Source organism: Danio rerio, chromosome 1 (genome assembly GCF_049306965.1).
Source record: "Danio rerio strain Tuebingen ecotype United States chromosome 1, GRCz12tu, whole genome shotgun sequence".
Taxonomy (NCBI): domain Eukaryota; kingdom Metazoa; phylum Chordata; class Actinopteri; order Cypriniformes; family Danionidae; genus Danio; species Danio rerio.
Window position 1 is genome coordinate 32,307,501 of NC_133176.1, and position 19,449 is coordinate 32,326,949.

The 19,449-nt window shown below is 38.5% G+C and overlaps 1 protein-coding gene across 12 annotated transcripts in view; it reads right to left on the reverse strand.

Annotated features, from left to right (window-relative positions):
- Positions 1–19,449, reverse strand: part of zgc:172295 — a 117,555-nt gene that overhangs the window by 52,878 nt on the left and 45,228 nt on the right. For all 12 annotated transcript variants that reach the window (NM_001114584.2, NM_001431102.1, NM_001431103.1 and 9 more), the window contains 1 exon segment: positions 6,758–6,824. In NM_001114584.2, the coding sequence (NP_001108056.2) occupies positions 6,758–6,824 (67 nt within the window).

Consider the following 19,449-nt stretch of genomic DNA (forward strand, 5'->3'; position numbering starts at 1 on the left):
TTGGATCATTTAAGCGAGGTACGAGAAACAGACCCCAATTCTGTCAGGTTGGATAGTAAATGTAGGTGGACAGCTATTTTTTGGTCTCTTCAGACGCTCAATTGGGATCAAATGGTAATGGGCCGCAGAATAAATCATTAATTATTTCCGTTTTATTTATTATCCGAGTCTGAATGATCTTTTATTTTGAAAAGCTTTTTATTTTGAAAAATGACCGTATTCTCTCAGTTGCATTTCGGTCACTAGAGCACCCAAGTTTAACCCACAAACAGCAAAATGAGTAAGAAACAGATATCTTTAAAAAAAGTTTTGCTAAGGGGAAAAAACCCAGTGAAGAACCCAAAAACTACCAAGGAATGTTATTTGTCAACAAACCAGGTGAATCCACATGGCTGTGCAAGAAGATCAACTGCTGGAGATCGCAAATGACGGTGGCCTTTCAGGGGCCTTTAGCATATTGTATCTTTTCTAGACTTCACACAAGTTCTAATGGAGGTGCTTGGCATGTGCGCACAAGTGTCGTGAAACGTGACAAGAATTGACCAATCAGCTACAGCTTGTATGGAATATACACATTTCGGTAGAACACTTAAACACTGCAGTATTTTTGCAACAAACCCATGCAATTTAAACTTGTACTCTTGATTAGTATTGTACTGAATTGTGTTGTACTGTGATTGTTTTATGAGTTAACATTTCTCTGCACTGAACACTAGTATTTTATTTTTTTCTGTTTTATTTTTGCTTTTGTTGTAGCGCTCTCGGATTAAGAAAAGTGCATTAAAAACAAAATGTATTAAATACACTTTCAAAACATTTATTTAACATCTGACAGAAGATGTCTAATATTGCATTGAATATAAAAAAATCCTTTGAAAAATGCATTAAGTAGTATTCAATTCTGTAGAAATAATCAAATGCATCCAGAATCATCAGGTAACACATCAAATAAATTACAATGTACGTCGGGTACAAGCTGGATCATCTCTCAGAGATTAAAATAAATAAATAAATAATAGTATGATTACTCAAACAGTTTTGCATAAAGTATTATCATCATGCAAGTGAATTATTTCCAGGAGAGAAGGGACATAGCAGTAACCACTGAGTCTCTGTGTGCACATGGCCTATCTGTAATAGATTCAGCAATGCCTGATTTTAAAGCCTACTGCATGAGGAAAGATTTATTTCATTGTGTAGTAATAGTAGTGCATTAAACTACAGAATACAGTCAGGCCCATAAGTATTGGGACAGCAACACAATTCTAACATTTTTGGCTCTATACACCAACACAATGGATTTGACTAGATGTGTTTCAACTGCATACTGTCAGCTTTAATTGGAGGGTATTTACATGCAAATCAGGTGAACTGTGTAGGAATTACAACAGTTTGCATATGTGCCTCCCACTTGTCAAGGGACCAAAAGTAATAGGACATCTGGCTTCTCAGCGGTTCCATGGCCAGGTGTGTGTTTTTCCTTCATTTCCCCAATTATAATGAGCAGATAAAAGGTCCAGAGTTGATTTCAAGTCTGCTATCTGCATTGGAAGCCGTTGATGGCATCTCTCAAGATATGATTCAAAGAGCTGTCACTAAATCAGTCAACAAGCCAGCATTAAGCTAAAAAAACAAAAACACATCAGAGAGAAAGCAAAACATCAGGGGCCTCATATACGAAGATTTGCGTTGAAATCATACTAAAACATTGCGTACGCACAAAGCTGTAAATGTGCATCTGCAGTAAAAAATTTAGATGTATAAAACACGCATATTCTCTTTGTGCATCTGAATGAACATGAAACTGAGCGCACGTGCACGAGCGCAAAACCCCTCCCTGCATCCTCCCCCGTATGTATATGCTAATTACTATTAGTTTGGCAAAACCCAACAGAAAATGGCAAAAGCAAGCAAAAAGAGAAACTTTGAAAAGAATGTGGTTTGGAGGTGCTGCTTTCGGAGGTAGACCGGAGAAAAACTATGTTATTTGAAAGTTTGGAATTAATAACAAAAGAAAGAAATAGAGTGGGAGAGTTTAGCTGATGTGGTTAACACAGTTGGTTCTGAACATCACACTGAGTGGATTAAAAAAAGAAATAGTGCGATGTAAAGGTGAAAAATTTTGTAGTGTCTGACAGCGTGAGTGGCGTAGCTCGAAAAACACATGGCAACATGTTGACACGTTCAAGCATGAAATCGGTTCAAATCCAGCATCTGATGAAGACATTCTTCTTTTTTTCCCCCTCTACATATCAGATTTTGGTTACTCTTCATCACGAGGAAAACAAGTAGGAATCATTAATAAGTGTGCGCATCAAATATAATTTACACATTTATTGAATGGAAATGTTTCTGATTCACGTACACAAATTCATCTTCAGATGGCACCTTTATAGCATTGTGTGTGCAGTCAATCGCTTCGATTACATTGGGAAAACCAGCGACTGCTGCAAATTGCGCTTTAATGTTTGGCTGGTCATCTGCATGGTATGAAAGCCTTATATACCAGCTAGACATTCGGGTGAACCTGTCCCATACAGCTGCCATTACACGGCTCAAAGATGTAGTGTGCTACTTAACACAACTGCCTCTAGGAGTCGCCAATGGAATTAAAACAAACACACACATGAAATGAACGTATGCCAGGCATGAAGTTGGCGTGGACCAACGCACATTCTCACGTTCATTTCATCATTAGTAAATCCAAACATGAGCATGAAACCTTTCGTACGCAAAGTTTTTATGCGTACGCAGCGTTGATACATGAGGTCCTAGGTGTGGCCAAAACAACAGTTTGGAACATTCTTAAAAGGAAAGAAAGCACCAGTGAGCTCAGCAACACCAAAAGACCCAGAAGACAATAAAAACAACTGTGGTTAATGACCAAATAATTATTTCCCTGGTGAAGAAAAAACCCTTCACAACAGTTGGTCACAACACTCTCCAGGAGGTAGGCGTATGTGTCTCAAAGTCAAAAATTAAGAGAAGTCTTCACCAGAGTGAATACAGAAAGTTCACCACAAGATGTAAACCATTGATGAGACAAAGGCCCCATTTATATGAATACGTTTTAGTTTTAAAATACATAAGTTTTGCTGTGGTTACACTATCCGTCCACACTACACAGAAGTTGGAGCACTGAATTTTGAGCTTTTTGAAACCACTAAAGAGGCCATTTTAATTTGAAAACGCTGCTGCTCCATGGCAGTGTGGATGGGGTAAAACGGAGACACCTGCAAACAGATGATTGAGGCTTTTTCCTCAATATTAAGTAGTCTACACAAAGTTCAGTCCTGCACCCCTTCCCATAAGTTAAGACTTCGATCTAAGTAAATCGTTTCCATTCTAAAACATCAATTTAAAACTAAAATGTATTAGTGTAAATGGGGCCTAAAAAACTGAAAGGCCACATTGGAGTTCTAAAAAATATAGACAGATGAGACCAAGACCAACATGTATCAAAGTGATGGGAAGCAAAGAGTATGATGAAGGAAAGGAACTGCTCATAATCCTAAGCAGTGACGCATGGTGATGTAGTGCCATGGCGTGGGCATGTATGGCCCTTGATGATGTGACTGCTGACAAAAGCAGCAGGATGAATATTGAAGTATTTTGGGCAATGTTATATCAGGGTATATACAGAACTTCTTGAGTTGAATTTATTACCTTTTACTACCTTTTATAATACCTTCAAAAAAAATTCACTACCATCACGACTTGCACGAGCTGCAACTGTAGTGGCATAAATGTAATATATTTTCAAATGGAATAACATATTGCAGATAACATACATTTGAGTAAAGTCAGAGGGCTTAATCAAGGTGTCACAGTGGGCCTTTATCCATAGTTTTTAATCGATGTAATTTATGTCATCAAATGTCAATAGTCGCTCTTCTAAGAACAGTTCAGTAGGGTTACGGTTGTTTCTCCACTGAGCCAGGATCGGCACAGCACAATTACAAACCATTCTCGGCCCGGAATTCTTAGCACAGTTAAGACAACTGTGCTGAAAAATTCCATGTGTCAGGGCTCGAAAATAACTTTTTTACTTGGTAGCACCGGTGCTCCCAACTTATATTAACAATAATTAGGAGCACCAGAAAAAAATGTAGGAGCACCCACCAAAAATTAATGAGCATCACTGCAAACTGTATATTAAGGGGTTTATTGTATTTTAAAACAACATCAATTAGGACTAACAAAAACCAGAAACAACTATCTGTGATCTACTACAACTATCTACTAATTCTATGATGACTTATTAATATTTGTGCAAAAACAAAGGTGTAATAATTAAAGAATATTAATAATGAAGATGATGACAATAATACTAACAATTAATTACATTTCTCATTATCATGCTGCCTTGAATGTGCCTGAATGCGAATTATCTGTTTTAAAAGGCTGACTATTACTTTATGAAAAACAAATTTATGGTTTGCATCAAAAAAAAGTGAAGAATTGCAGTAAGAAACGTTTATTTTTCATTATTGTTTTTATATGCATGTTAATTTAATAAATAATATTTCTGTTACAAAACAAACAAAAGATAATAAATCATTCAATTCAATGCTGAAAGCTGCAAAGCAGTCATCAGTAACTAAATAGAAAAATTATATACATCTCAAGAAGGAACAGACGAAAGAAAGAAAAGTCTCACTTTTATCACTCTTTATAAGTTTTGGTTTGCGTCATTTTAAATGCTTAGTCTCGTTATGCACTGATTTACAGTTTTTTTGTGTTTGAGGGAAAAGACGGGGGAGTCAGCTGATCGTAAGTTGTTGCCTCGTTTACTCTAGCTTGCAAATGTATTTAGCTGTGATTTGTTACTTGTAACCGCGTGTACTGTATCAGGTTAACTCGCTATATTCTACATATTGCTTTGTTTACGTTCGGTGGAGGAGGGTAATGTGTGTGTGTGTGTGTGTGTGCACGCGCTGTCGTCCGGAGGTGTGAGTGTGTGTTTGTGTGTGCGCGCGAGCTGTCGGCTAGGAGATCTCCTCGACAGTTTTTGGAGTTTTTGCTCAATAAAATAGTTAGTCGTCTGCCTTTTCAAGTCCATCGTCTGTATTTACATTCAGCCACTGGCAGCTAAACTCCATGCCTTACACTATCGAGGGTGTATGCACTGTGACTACTTCTATATTGCTGATTAGCTGCTGGGCATTTCACTCTGTCTCTTACTGAAGGCAGTCGACCAATTGCAACAGACTGTCATCGGTCCAATCAGCGCAGATTAGCTTCACGCTAAGGAAAGGTTTGGGAACAAATGAATCACTGGTCGATTCATATGGGAGTCGCTGGGATAATTAGGTAAAAATAAAATGCAAATTATAAGACCATGAAAGTGTTTTTTGATCTTGCATGCATATTAGACTGTTGTTGGAGACCCTTACAACCAAAATATGACCCTATTTCATGTATAATATGGGCTCTTTAATTCAATTACTGAATCAAAGGTGAGGTCGTCTATATGGTTGGCAGTAAGCCAGCCAGGTTTGTTTCAGTGCGCGCGCGAACTCCACTTCAAATGAGTGCGCTCAAGTCCTACTCTCTCTATATATAAATCCACGCAAAATTTAGAATAAAGGCCTACACTTAAAAAAAAATTTCTAAAAACTGGGTTTGAAAATTTAATACCTTGTCAGACGACTTTTATTACTTTATTACTTTTTAATGGCCTTAACTTTGGCTAATTTTATTTACTTCCTTTTACAACCCCGCGGAAACCCTGTATTTGCTCATATTTAGCCAAATTCTTTAGACGTCATTGGACGGCTCTTCATAGAGCAGATAGACAATGACTAAAAGCATACTTTAAAACAACCAAAGAGTTTGGTGAAAGAGTTAAAGTGAAATGTAATGCAATTATGCAATGACCAAGTCAATCCCCTAACCTGAATCCAATTGAGCATGCATTCCACTTGCTGAAGACAAAACTAAAGGGAAAATCCCCCTAGAAAAAGCAGGAACTGAAAACAGTTGAAGTAGAGGCCTGGCAGAGCACCACCAGGAATATAACCCACTTTTTGGTGATGTCTATGCCTTTCAGACTTCAGGGTGTAATTGACTGCAAAGGATTTGCAACCAGTTTGAAAGTTTGATTTATGATTATTATTCTGTCTCATGACTTTTGGTCCAATTACATGTAGGAGGTGCATATGCAAACTGTTGTAATTCTTACACCAATCACCTGATTTGTACGTAAATACCCTCAAACTAAAGCTGACAGTCTGCTGTTAAAGCACATATTGTTTCATTTCAAATGCATTGCGTTGGTGTGTAGAGCCAAAAATGTTAGAATTGTAATAATGTCCCAATATTTATGGACCTGACTGTATCTTTACAAAATATACAAGTACAAGCAGTCCATAACATTGAACATTGTGTAATTTTGTAACTGGTAAAGCTAAATCTCTGATTTCAACAATGAAAATATCCCAATTGATATGTATAAACCAGTCTTAAATAATATTGTATTTCGAGCTTCAAAACATTGCTTATTTGCAAGCTGTTGTTAACATTGCCTTGCATTTAAGAAACAGGGCCAAGTATTTACAGGACTACGACCTGAAGTCAATACCAAATTAAGCATTTTTTTTTAATCACAGGTCTTTGAATAGTTATAATATTAATAACAACTCTCTTTACTTTGGCTTAAAATGATGATGTATCAGAGCATCTGCTCAGTACTGAGATTTTTATCTAATTAACTTTTGTAACATCTATGTAACATAAAAACAGAAATCAAACTTACCATTAAACCATAAATCTCTGAAGAACTTCTCACTTTTGGTAAAATTCCCATTGGTATATCAAAATATCTGTTTGAAAAAAAAAAAAAAAAACACACATTGGGATCAATTTCTTTTGATGGTCCTTTTTGCATGTTTTGTTGACTATAAGATACAATGCAACTACATGAAAACTATTCTTTATTAAAATATTATCAAACTGTTTGCTTAATATTTGCTGACACTGCTCCACCAACAGACTTTCTCCTGACTATAAGAAACTTAAGAAAGTTTCTCTGGGGGGAAGCTGGGATCAGAAGTGTGCTTTTAAGACAGTTTGGTGGTCAACAAAAGCACTGGATCCTCAGCGAATACTTGCTTCACAGACACAAGAGATATATCCACAGAAAGCTTAAAATCTGTACTTTTAAATTAACCAATGCACTTGATAACAAACATTTTTTGGTATTGTAATCTGTATGAAACAAACACTAGGTACAATCATCCTGTCAAATGCACATCACATGACAGCAACTACTTAAACACTCACAGACTTGTAAACAGTCGCTGTCATTTCTTCAGGAGATTCACCAAAGACCAAGTTGTGGATTACTTCAGAAGAGCAGTGCAATCAGGCGAAGCATTATGCAGAGGATAATAAAGTGCAGAATGGCCATAAATGAGGTTGGTGTCTGTATTTTGTTCCTTTTGAGTGCGCATGTGCATAAGCTCGGGCAACTCGAAAATAGGCTGATTATGTTTGATTCTGACGCTTAGAAACGAAACTTATGAGATGGTTGTTGTTTAATTTTATTGGTGACTCCAAATATGTAATGTAATTGTAAGCTTGGCAAACAGTTTTGGAGAATTTGATGTTTCCCCATTCAGACAGAATACCCGAGCATGCTGTCCGAGAGGTGGTTCAAAGATGGCTGCCCAGTGAAATGACTTGCCTTAAAGGTACTTTGACTAAACCTAATACCAACCCTAACAAAGTCTACACATACTCTAATTAGAAATAAAATGTAGCTGCAATGCAACTTATAAATCAACAAAATGTGTTAAACGTACTTGAAAAATAAACTGATACCTAAATATTTTATAAACATTCAATAAGAAAAAAAAAATGCAGGAATACACAACACAATTTTTGCCTCAGTTTACGGTCTAGCCACAATAAATATAATTGCAAAAGAGAGCACATTTTGGTTTCAAAACTAACAATCCTCACATCATTTTCTTTATAAACACAAGGAAATAATTTGATAACTTGCATTACAATAGGGGTGTAGTAATACAAAAATATATAAATAAATAAAAAAAGACATTGTTCCATATGTAACTTGTTGTTTAAGTAATGGTCTGGTTCAATTCAACACAGGTTAGGGAGAAAAATGCAAAAGAAATAAAACTAAAATTTTACTTTAATTATTTTTTTATACCAACTTGGTTTAAATAAAATAAGAAACAGAGATAAAATGTAAAAAAAATAAATAAATCTCAAATTAACAAAATATAAAAGTGTAAATGATTACATACAGTATATATTTATTGTATACGCATTTATTATAAAACATAACTTATCACACTGGAGATTAAAGCCACACTAGTTTGTAATTAAGAATACATTTAAATCATCATGCATCATGCCAAGATCCAGGGAAATTTAGGAACATTCATTCATTCATTTTCTTTTTGGCCTAGTCCATTTACTAATCAGGGATATTAATTATCCAGCATACGTTTTACACAGCGGATGACCTTCCAGCCACAACCAAAAACCGGGAAACACCCATACAGCCTAAAGCCTGGTTTATACTTCTGTGTCAAGTGACCGGCGTAACCCACGGCGCATGCAACGCGCGTAGCTGTGCATTTATACTTATACGTCTCTGTTGGTCTGCATTAACACTTCCGAAACGCTAATGGGCAGTGAGGTGTTAATGTTCCTCTGTGTCGAGTTTCTTTGCTGCTGTTTTGTTTTTTCTGAACGCATCCTGAATGTACAAGTGGCTCAAACTCGCTCATTTTGCGGCTGGAACCGGCGGACATGCAACAACTTTAACTATGAGGTAAACACAAAACAAAACTTTCCATCCGGAGCTCCATCACGGGATTCCACACCTGAAAACAGTCGCTTCATCGGGCTCACGTGGCTCTCATCTGACTCATCTGTGCTACCAAGCCGACCAATAACAGAGCTTGCGCTACGCGTAGGCTGCACCATAGCATACGCTTGAGTTTGACGCAGAAATATAAATCAGCTTTTACATTCACACACATACAGTATGGCCAATTTAACTTAATCAATTCACCTATAGAACATGTCTTTAGACTTAGGGGAAACTGGGGCACCTGAAGGAAACTCACATGAACACGGGGAGAACATGCAAACGTTACACAGAAATGCCACATGACAAACCTTCTTGCTGTTAGGCAATTTTGCTACCCACTGCTCACCATAAGATAAATGAAATGATTGGGATCTACCAGTTTGGAAAAGGTTATGAAGTCATTTCTTAAGCTTTGGTACTGCAGTAAACCACCATCTACAAGTGGCAAAAAATAATCATAATCATAACAATCCTAGATTTTTATTTAACACCATCTCTAAATTAGCAAATAATAGGTCATCCTTGGAACAAACTACTCCACCGCAAATTAGTAGTGATGACTTCATGAATTTTTTCAGTAATAAAATAGAAGGCTTTAGACAGAAAATAGGAGATGCCAAACTTTCTGCACCGGCTTATACTCCAAATCCTGTAAATATTTCATTGAATCATAATAATAACCTACACTGCTTCAAAATCATAGAACACGAAGAGTTAGTAAAAATTATAAATAGCTCTAAACCAGCTACGTGTATGCTGGACTCAATCCCAACAAAATTACTGAAAGAGCTGCTACCTGCTATAGGAGAACCTCTTCTTAACATTATCAACTCTTCTTTATCTATAGGCCATGTTCCAAACTCTTACAAGCTAGCTGTTATTAAGCCTATTATTAAGAAACCGCAACTAGACACCAACAACTTAGCTAACTATAGACCTATTTCAAATCTTCCATTTATGTCTAAAATACTAGAAAAAGTTGTTTCCACTCAATTATGCTCTTTTCTGCAGACGAACAATATTTTTGAAGTGTTTCAGTCAGGTTTCAGGGCTCACCACAGTACAGAAACCGCCTTAGTGAAAATAACCAATGATTTACTCTTAGCTGCTGACCGAGGGTGCGTCTTGCTATTAGTTTTACTCGATCTTAGTGCGGCACTTGATACCATTGACCACAATATCCTCATAAATCGCTTAAGGTCTACAGGTGTCCAGGGACAGGCTCTACAATGGTTTAAGTCATATTTAACTGACCGCTACCAGTTTGTGAATATTAATGGACAGCCTTCACAAGTCAGCCCAGTAAAGTATGGGGTGCCTCAAGGATCAGTTTTAGGCCCTTTACTGTTTACAATTTACATGCTACCTCTGGGAGACATTATTAGAAGACATGGGATCAGCTTTCACTGCTATGCAGATGATACTCAATTATATATTTCAACTAAACCTGAGGAGACGTCTGAACTTTCTAAACTAACTGAGTGTATCAAAGACATCAAAGACTGGATGACCAACAATTTTCTTCTCTTAAACTCCGACAAAACAGAATTATTACTTATTGGGCCTAAATCTTGCACACAGCAGATCTCGCAACTCAATTTACAATTAGAGGGATACAAAGTTAGTTTTAGCTCTACTATAAAAGATCTGGGTGTCATATTAAACCATATATCCCATGTCACAAAAACTGCCTTCTTTGATCTGAGAAATATCGCTAAATTAAGAAATATGCTATCCATCTCCGATGCAGAAAAGCTAGTCCATGCTTTTATGACTTCGAGACTGGATTACTGTAATGCTCTATTTGCTGGCTGCCCAGCATCCTCTATTAACAAACTTCAATTAGTAAAAAATGCAGCAGCCAGAGTTCTGATCAGGTCTAGAAAATATGATCATATAACCCCAATTTTATCCTCCTTACACTGGCTGCCTGTTAAGTTTCGTATTGAATTTAAAATATTACTTCTCACCTATAAATCTCTAAATAATCTAGCTCCTGTTTATCTAACCAACCTTCTGTCTCGCTACAAACCAACTCGCTCTTTAAGATCTCAAAATTCAGGGCTTCTGGTAGTACCTAGAATAGCAAAATCAAGTAAAGGAGGTCGAGCCTTCTCTTTCATGGCTCCTACACTCTGGAATAGCCTTCCTGATAACGTCCGAGGCTCAGACACACTCTCCCAGTTCAAAACTAGATTAAAGACCTATCTGTTTAGTAAAGCATACACTCAATGCATCACCTAGCGGGTTCCACAAAGGCTTCTGCATCTTGCTTATATAAACTATGAACAGCAGCTACGCTAATTATTCTCTTTATTCTCTATTTTCACCTGGGGATACTCATCCCGAGGTCCTCAGATTATGCTGAGTCACTGATTGGATCCAAGACCAGCGACATGATGATCCCAAGGATTCCATATCCGGGACCAGGCCATATCCTGAGCTGCTGCTGCGCTGATGGTCGTGGGGAGTGGAGAACATGAGTCTGATTCCAGCGACGCTCCAGGGACAGACGAGTCTTCGCTGAGGCCATCTTCCAGCCTAAACCACGGCGAATGAAGCTCTGCACAAGACTTTTGGCCAGCGGAGAAATTAAAATGGTCGTGCCCAACTGAGTCTGGTTCCCTCAAGGTTTTTTTTCTTCACTCCCATCAGGTGAAGTTTTTTTTCCCTCTCCGCTGTCGCCACTGCCTCGCATGGTTCAGGATTGGTAGAGCTACGCATCGATGAATTTGCTCTTCAGTGTTTGAACTCTCAGTAATGATTAAATCTCACTGAACTGAGCTAAACTGAACTGAACTGAACTTAAACACTAAAACCTGAACCACACTGTTCCAGTTACTATGACCATTTATGTGAAGCTGCTTTGACACAATCTACATTGTAAAATCGCTATACAAATAAAGCTGAATTGAATTGAATTTAAAAAAACATGAAACGGTAGAGAACCTTATAAGTGGCCGGCAGACCAAAATTACCCCAAGAGAGAAACCACAACTCAACCAAGAGGTTACACAAGACCCCAAACATCCAAAGAACTGCAGGTCTCACTTGCCTAGGTTAAGGTGAGTGCCCATGACTCAAAGCACACCAGCAAGTTCAATTCTGAATTTTAGAAGAAAAACAAAAAGAAGATTTTGGAATGGCCTAGTTAAAATCTTGATCTGAATCAAACTAAGATGCTTTGGCATTACCTTAAAAAACTATTTGTGTTAAAAAAAAAACACTCCAATGTGGCTGAAAGAACACAATTATGCAAAGTTGAATGGGCCAAAATTTCTCCACTGTGACTATTTTTTTTTTTTTTTGTCGATCTGAAAGATTCAATTGTCACAAAAATAAGAAATCAGTAAGGGGGCAAACACTTTTCCACACCACTGTATGTATATATGATGTGGTGGACCTGCCAGTCTGGTGTCCTTCACTGTAATCATCATGCCAATCGGGGACAGCAGAGGATTATTAGGAGTGAGAGGGGAATAAAAAAGCTGCAATGCTGAAAGAAATGGGCAGAGCATATTTTAGAATGAAGGCTTTCATTGTTCCCTTCTCCAGCTACCTACGATCAACACTCCACTCCACACATGGAACTGCACAAACTGAGACTTTGGTTCCACTACGGTCACTTCACCTTTCACCCCCTGCACTTCATCCACTTCCTGCAATGTAAATTAACAGGCTTTCTGGGATTTCACTGCATCTCTGTGTCAGTGTGATCTCTTTACTGTGACATCTGGTGCAGAATGCAGGCATTTAGAGAGATTCTACATATTACAATTGCTTTTGTATGATTGCAATTTTTTTTCCCATAGGATGCCTCTCTCTCGCTTCCTCTCCCTCTCTTTCTCTATCCATTCTACATCAATGAACGAAGATGGAGGGGATTCTGCAGTTTCTCCAAGAAGTTGACTTGAGACAGCCACACCTCTTGGGCCAGGTTGCAGAGTATGAAAAGGGAGGACAGGCAGTCAGTCTTCATTCAGATGCCCAGCCTTCCCAGAGCACTCGATGCCCATCTATCTCCTGCCCGGGCTCGGTGACCGGGAAGATGTCAAGGCATACCTGCAGAGCTCTGAGGTGCTGGCAGCTAAAGAGGCAAGGGAAAAGCAGTGGCACCAACTACTCGCTATATTCCTGACAGTGAAGGTCCAGCTGGCCTATTACTCACTCCAGCCCCAGCATCAAGTGGATTAAGATGTGCTGAATAGGAAGATCCTCATTCGTTTGGGCCAAACACTGGGATGTTGTATCAAGCCCCATCAAGCTGGATGCTGGACTATGGGCCATTCAGGTTGCAGAGAGAATGGCTGACTGCCTGCTGCAGATGCTGACTTCCCATTAACATCATCTGTTCATGCCCCACAGCACCTCATCCAGCCTTGTATACAATTATCAAAGATCTGTCACTTAGCAATAGTGGGGAGGAGGAAGCACGGCTGGTGGTACCCAGATGAGGATGGTGATTAAGAGTGTTCATTCGGCACTCAGGGAAGAAAGTCCAAGAGAAATAATAATGGCCAGGACTTGAAGAAGAGGTGTGTCGAACTTGTAAGCGTAATTTAAATGGGCAGAGCATGTTTTCGACTGATGGCTTGCAGTGTTTCTCTCTCCAGCAACTCTTTAGAGGCACTCCACTCCCCACAAAAACTGCAAGAACTGGGATATTGACTGCATTATTGCCTGCACACTACGCACTGTAAATAAACAGCCCTTTAGGGAAATTACAGTGTCTGTGTGATCTCACTCCTGCAACAATATACCCCAAAGTGATTTTTTTATTTAATTTGACCTGTATTTCATTATTTTAATGTGTTCCTAATGATTTTTTTAATAACCATTCCAATTTAGTTTTTTGCAACACATTTCAAAAAAAGTTAACCACTTTGTAATGTTGCCATCCCTTTTCACAACACTAAAAATATTTAGGTTCTGAAGACACCAAGTGATGAAGTGTTTATTGTTAAGCTGTAACTTTGTCCCATTTTTCCTGCAAACAAGTCTTAAGATGTGCAACAGTACAAGGTCTTTATTGTCGCATTTTGTTATTTAAAATGTGCCACCCATTAGTGATGAGAAGTTTGGATCATTTTACTGACAAGACCATTAAGTCTTGTTTAGTGAGATGAATTTATCTTTTTTCGAGTCAGTTTGTTCATTTTGTTCAATTTGCCCAAAAATTATGAAAATTATACAAGTTGCTTTCAAACTGCTCTACAACTACACCAAACGTTGATTATACTACAAACAAGTTATAACTTGAATGCTATAAGAAACAGAATATAATTATTTATTTTTTATCTAGTCTTTTTTCTATGATTATGTCAGCTCACCTCTTCTGACAGGTCTTTAAATTTCAGTGGTTCATTTACTAAAGCTTTACCAATGCACACAGAGCCGAAAGGAGCCTTAATTAGTTCATCTTTCGAGTCTTCTTGTTTTGACTCGATTGTTTATCATGTGATGTAAAGAGAGAAGACTCAAACCCGAGGACTTGAGAAATAAATGGATCAAATCTTTTTCCATCTCTAAATGCATATGATTGGCTTTAGTCTTTCACGTGATGAACAAATTAAACAAACCTGATAGAGAACTCGAAAAAGGAACAAATGTTTTACTCCAGCTCCACAAATGTTCATTTGCGCATGTGCACGAATGACTTCCTGAGAAGACCTATCATTCTCGAGTCATACAGAAGATTCGTTCCATATGAAAAAAATCGTTCAAAAACAACCCATCCTTACCACCCATTTTCTGTTGGAGACAGGTTAGGACTGGGACTGCAGGCAGGCCAGTCAAGTACCCGTTTCCTTTTTTTCTCTGCAGCGAGGACTTTGTAATGTTTGCAAAATGTAGTTTTGCACTTTTTAGCGTACAGTCCCCAGATAAAATTACTTATTGGTTTTATTAAACCCTTCGTGACACTTTCTTTATCCAGAGAGATGGATCTAGAGACTTCAAAGACATTCCGATCTTTCCCCCCTCCTTTCTTACACACACACACATCCCTACACCCACAAGGACACTACCCCAAAAAGAAATTGGACTGAGAAATCAAGGACCAGCACAAAACTAAAATGTTATGTTTGCAAACTTTGTATCTCATTTCTGACCTTTCCTACCTGTACAACCCCTCCAGGAATTGAGTTTGACACCCCTGCTTTAGGCCTTTTTTAGAGCATAAATAATGTAAGTGTGGGAATTATGTTGATGTTTTTTCGATGTGCTCTTATTGTTGATGTACCTGTCCATGTCTGGTGTCGTTGGACTGCCCTTGACATTTTACAACACATGATGCATAGAGCATGATAATAGCTTGCACTGCTTACATTCTTTAATACCCGGCATTAATGCCTCTCCGCATGCTTTAGGCGGACACTTAAACTTGCATATGAGCAGCCTCGAGACAAAGGAAGGTTTCGTGCTCAAACTTTGCACTGAAATCATTGGTCAAGAATGCTGAACGGGTTGTCACGTGACCCGCAGGTATAACCAGTCTGACCCCCAACATCTGGGCAGAAGTCCAAACAAAGAACTTCCCAAAGGTGGCCCCTTTGAGGGGCGAGCGGCTCTTCTATGCCGCATGGACTTTCCAGCCACGTTTTCTTATTTTCCAGCAAAGTAAACTCAGTTTAAAGTTGCGATCGCATTCCTCCGAACTGTATTGCAAACTTAACGCATCAAAAGGGACATCAAAGGAGTTTCATCACGGACGGAAGAGACTTGCATAAAGAGAGAGACCCCAGACATTAAAGTCCAGGTATTTTTAGTTATGCAAATAAGCTGTGCCCCTTTCATCAAAAAGGTGTTTTTATAATTTTGGTGATCCTTAATGGTGTGTGTGGAACTGCCACTCTTTATCTGAAATCTCTATTTCCGCGGTTTGCTATCTCTCTCTGTTTGTTACATGTTTTATAGACCCGTATAGCCTATCTCCACGTGGTTTACCTTTGTTCTATGTTTCATGTATGTTCGTGCATTTGTTCGTTACCGATCTGACTAGTCAATAAATCACCTTATAATCAAATGAATTGTAGTGTTCGCCTCACAGAAAAAGTCACTGAAACACAGATTCCTCTGCCTAGCTGTTATAAGTTGATTAAAACTTATGAATGATTAATCTACTTCACAAGAAGTAGTAATTATTCCCTTTTCTAAATGAATAGATCATTACCGCGTCCGCTCGGAAAAGCAGCGGCTCTGGTTATGTTTGTTTGGTCAAATTAACAATAAATTAAAACAGAATGTTAATGATTAAAAATAATTCGTAATTGTTGATAATTAATATTTATAATCTGAGAGTTTGCTCGGTTGAGTGGGCAAAATCATATACAATCATATGTTTGTTTGACCAAATTGACTGAAGCTTAAGCCGGAATATTAATAATTAAGAGTAAACCGTTATTGTTGATTATTAATATTCATAAAATGAGCTAATTTCTGTTACAACTTTCTTGTTGAAATATGCCTGGGCGTCTCTGGAAAATACGTCATCTTGAAGGCAACATATTGTGCTCCAAAATGTCTATGTACTTTTGTACTTTTCTGCACCTCTCGTGCAGAGAAGTCGACAGTGCTTCTGGACACTTTTAACATAGGGCTTCCTTTGGGCACAGTACAGTTTTCATTGGCATTTGTGGATGTAACTACGTATTGCAGTACTTGACAAATGTTTGAAAAAGTAGTCCTGATCCCATGTGATGACATCCTTATAGATGAATGACAATTCTTGATGAAGGTGAAATAATAAACGGGCAAAACAACCCTCGACTACAGTCCATGTTTGGTCACCATAAACTTCGTTTACGCCATGTACTCCACAGCGCGAATTTACCCCGCTCACCAGCAACAACAACTTTCCCCCGCGTCACTACCGGTGTGTGGTACATTCCCTTTCCGTAGGGAATCTGTAATTGTAAATTTGTTTCAGGATTTGTAAAAGTGTTTTGCGTCATGTTAATTTGTTTTCTAAAATGTAAATTTGTTTCGTCCTTTGTAAAAATGTTTTTTCCTATGTAATTGTGTCTGATGATAAGTAAAAATGTTTTTCAAAATGTAAATTTGTCTCGAGCTTTGTAAAAGTGTTTTAAACTTTGTAATGTTGTTTTGCACTTCCCGGCCACCGTACTATATGGATGCAGCTTTTGTTTCAAATCACAGCACTTTTAAACAATTTACCCGATTATTAGCCCGAAATTGCTCCTCTCCCAACGTTTTTTGGAATGTGTTGCAGGTTTAATAGGAAAGGATGTATATTTACGAATTAAATGAAGTTGACTAGACAAAAGAAATATATTGTGTAAGGGTCACAAAACACCAAAACACATTTTGTGAGCTGCTTACAGTCATATATGTGTCCCACACTGCTAAAAACACTATTAGGACACATATTTCACTAAAAAGTGAAAATTGTTTGTTTTTGCGTTATTTCAAGCAAATTCTTACTTCCGGTTTGAAACGAATTTTTGAAGCTGCGTCACAGCCATGAGATCTTAGTGTGTATTCCAGCGTGTAGACTGGACGTCTGTACCTGGGAGTACCATATTATGTCTCTGAGTGTGCTGCATTCATTTATGAGTAAGTTTTGGTTCAAACCAACCAGCGCGCTCTATTGTGTATGCGGAGCAACCTCATTAATATGCATGACCGCTTCGAAGACTGTTTGTGCCTGTACAGTGTTCAGATGGCAGAGAGACGACACGTTGTGTTGCCGAGCGGAAGAACAAGAAATGTTTGGAGATACGGGTCGTCAGCGTTGCATTTATAATTTGCTGCAGTGAAGGTTTTGTTTTCATTTTCCCTCTATGAGAGTGCAGCTGGATTCACGTGTGGATTAGTGCACGCGACGCGCGACAGTAATACTTGTCTAAGGAACATTGTTTACCCGAGAGCTTTTCTCATATAGAAATGGTAAAATCCGGATTTGCTGCTCGTCTCCTTTTAATAAAGACCCGGCTCCAGTTGGTTTTGATTGTCCTGTCTTTACAGATTTGGTAAGTGAGTGACCAACTGTCTTTGTTTGTTTATTCAGAGGCAAAGTTAGTTCGTATCGTCAGCAGTACTCTTTCAGTGTTTAAAGACAGACCTTAGTCAAATGATTTCTAAGATAGTTAAGTTTACCGTACGTTAATATCACTACAATATTATGGACTGAAAAAATTTAAAAGCTGCACTCTGAGTGTAAACAATGTAAGCACCACATTCAAACTTACCATCGTGTAGGATTTGTGCCACATTTTGTGACAGGAATAACACACACGGCTTTCTGACGCTACCTACAGAGTACATCTAAGTTACAGAGAAATTCGGAGGGTTTTTTCTCTCATTTGCCGTGCGGTATCAAACATTGCATTAAAATACAAGCTTCCAGCAGCTCCTCGAATGAAATATCTCGTTTGTCATGAGAGGCATGAATAAAATTCCTGAAAGAAAGAGCCAAACTGCAGTTAAAGTCCACCATTTAATAATTTGGCAAAAAAATTGATTACTGATGTCCATGTAAACACAGTCTTTTTTTTTTCTGCCCAGCGTCTGTGGGTTTGTTTTGCCTCTGTGAAAATCAGCACATGCCCAAACCGACACTCCCGTTTTTATGCAAATTGTTACGGACCTTCCCTCTTCCCCTCCTCCAACACTGCCCCTTAAACAGAGCAGGACACGCCCACTTTCCTACCTAGGGGTGTGAAAAAACCCTGCTGAAACGAGGGGCCATGAAACCTCCTCGTTTCAGCAGGGTGTTTTCACACCTCTACTTTGGAAAAAGTCAGAAAAGTGAGTGTCCATCTCTGTTTAGGGGGGAGTGTCGGAGGAACTAAAGTGGGATGGTGTGGGAGTGTCTATTTGGGCACGCGCGAGTAAGCGTGAATTTTTCATGCAATGTTTGATACCGCACGACAAATGAGAGAAAAAAAACCCTCCGCATTTCCTGGAAACTTAGATGCACACGGCAGGTAGCGTCAGAAAGTCGCGTGTGTTATTCCGGTCACAAAATGCGGTGAAAACCCTACACGAGGTTAAAGTTTGGTTGTGGTGCTAACATGTTTACACTCGGTGCAATAGTTAACTTCGTTCGATACGAACAAACTGAATAAACAAAGAGCACTGGTCGCTCACTTACCAAATCTGTAGAGACAGGACAATCACCAGCAACTAGAGCCGCGTCTTTATTAAGAGAAGACTACAAGCGAATCTGGATCTCAGCGTTTGCAGATGAGAATAGCTCTCAGGTAAACAATGTTCCTCCTTAGACATGTAAGTTATTGTTGTCGAGCATCGCGTTCACTGTTAATCCACACGTGACTCCAGATGAGCTCTCACAGAGAGAAAATGAAAACGAAACTTAACTGCAGCGAACAATAAAAGCAACACTTCACGCTTGTTTGCCAATACAACGTGGTGTGTGTGTCGTCTAAACACTGTGACAGTAATGAATATTAATGAAGTTGCACAATAGAGCGCGCTGATTGGTTTGAACCAAGCCTTACTCATGCATTAATGCATCACACTGTAAGACGTAATAAGACACACTCTGGCACAGACGTCCAGCCTGCACGCTGGAATACAACGCTATTATGTCATGACCGTGACGCAGCTTCAAAAATTTG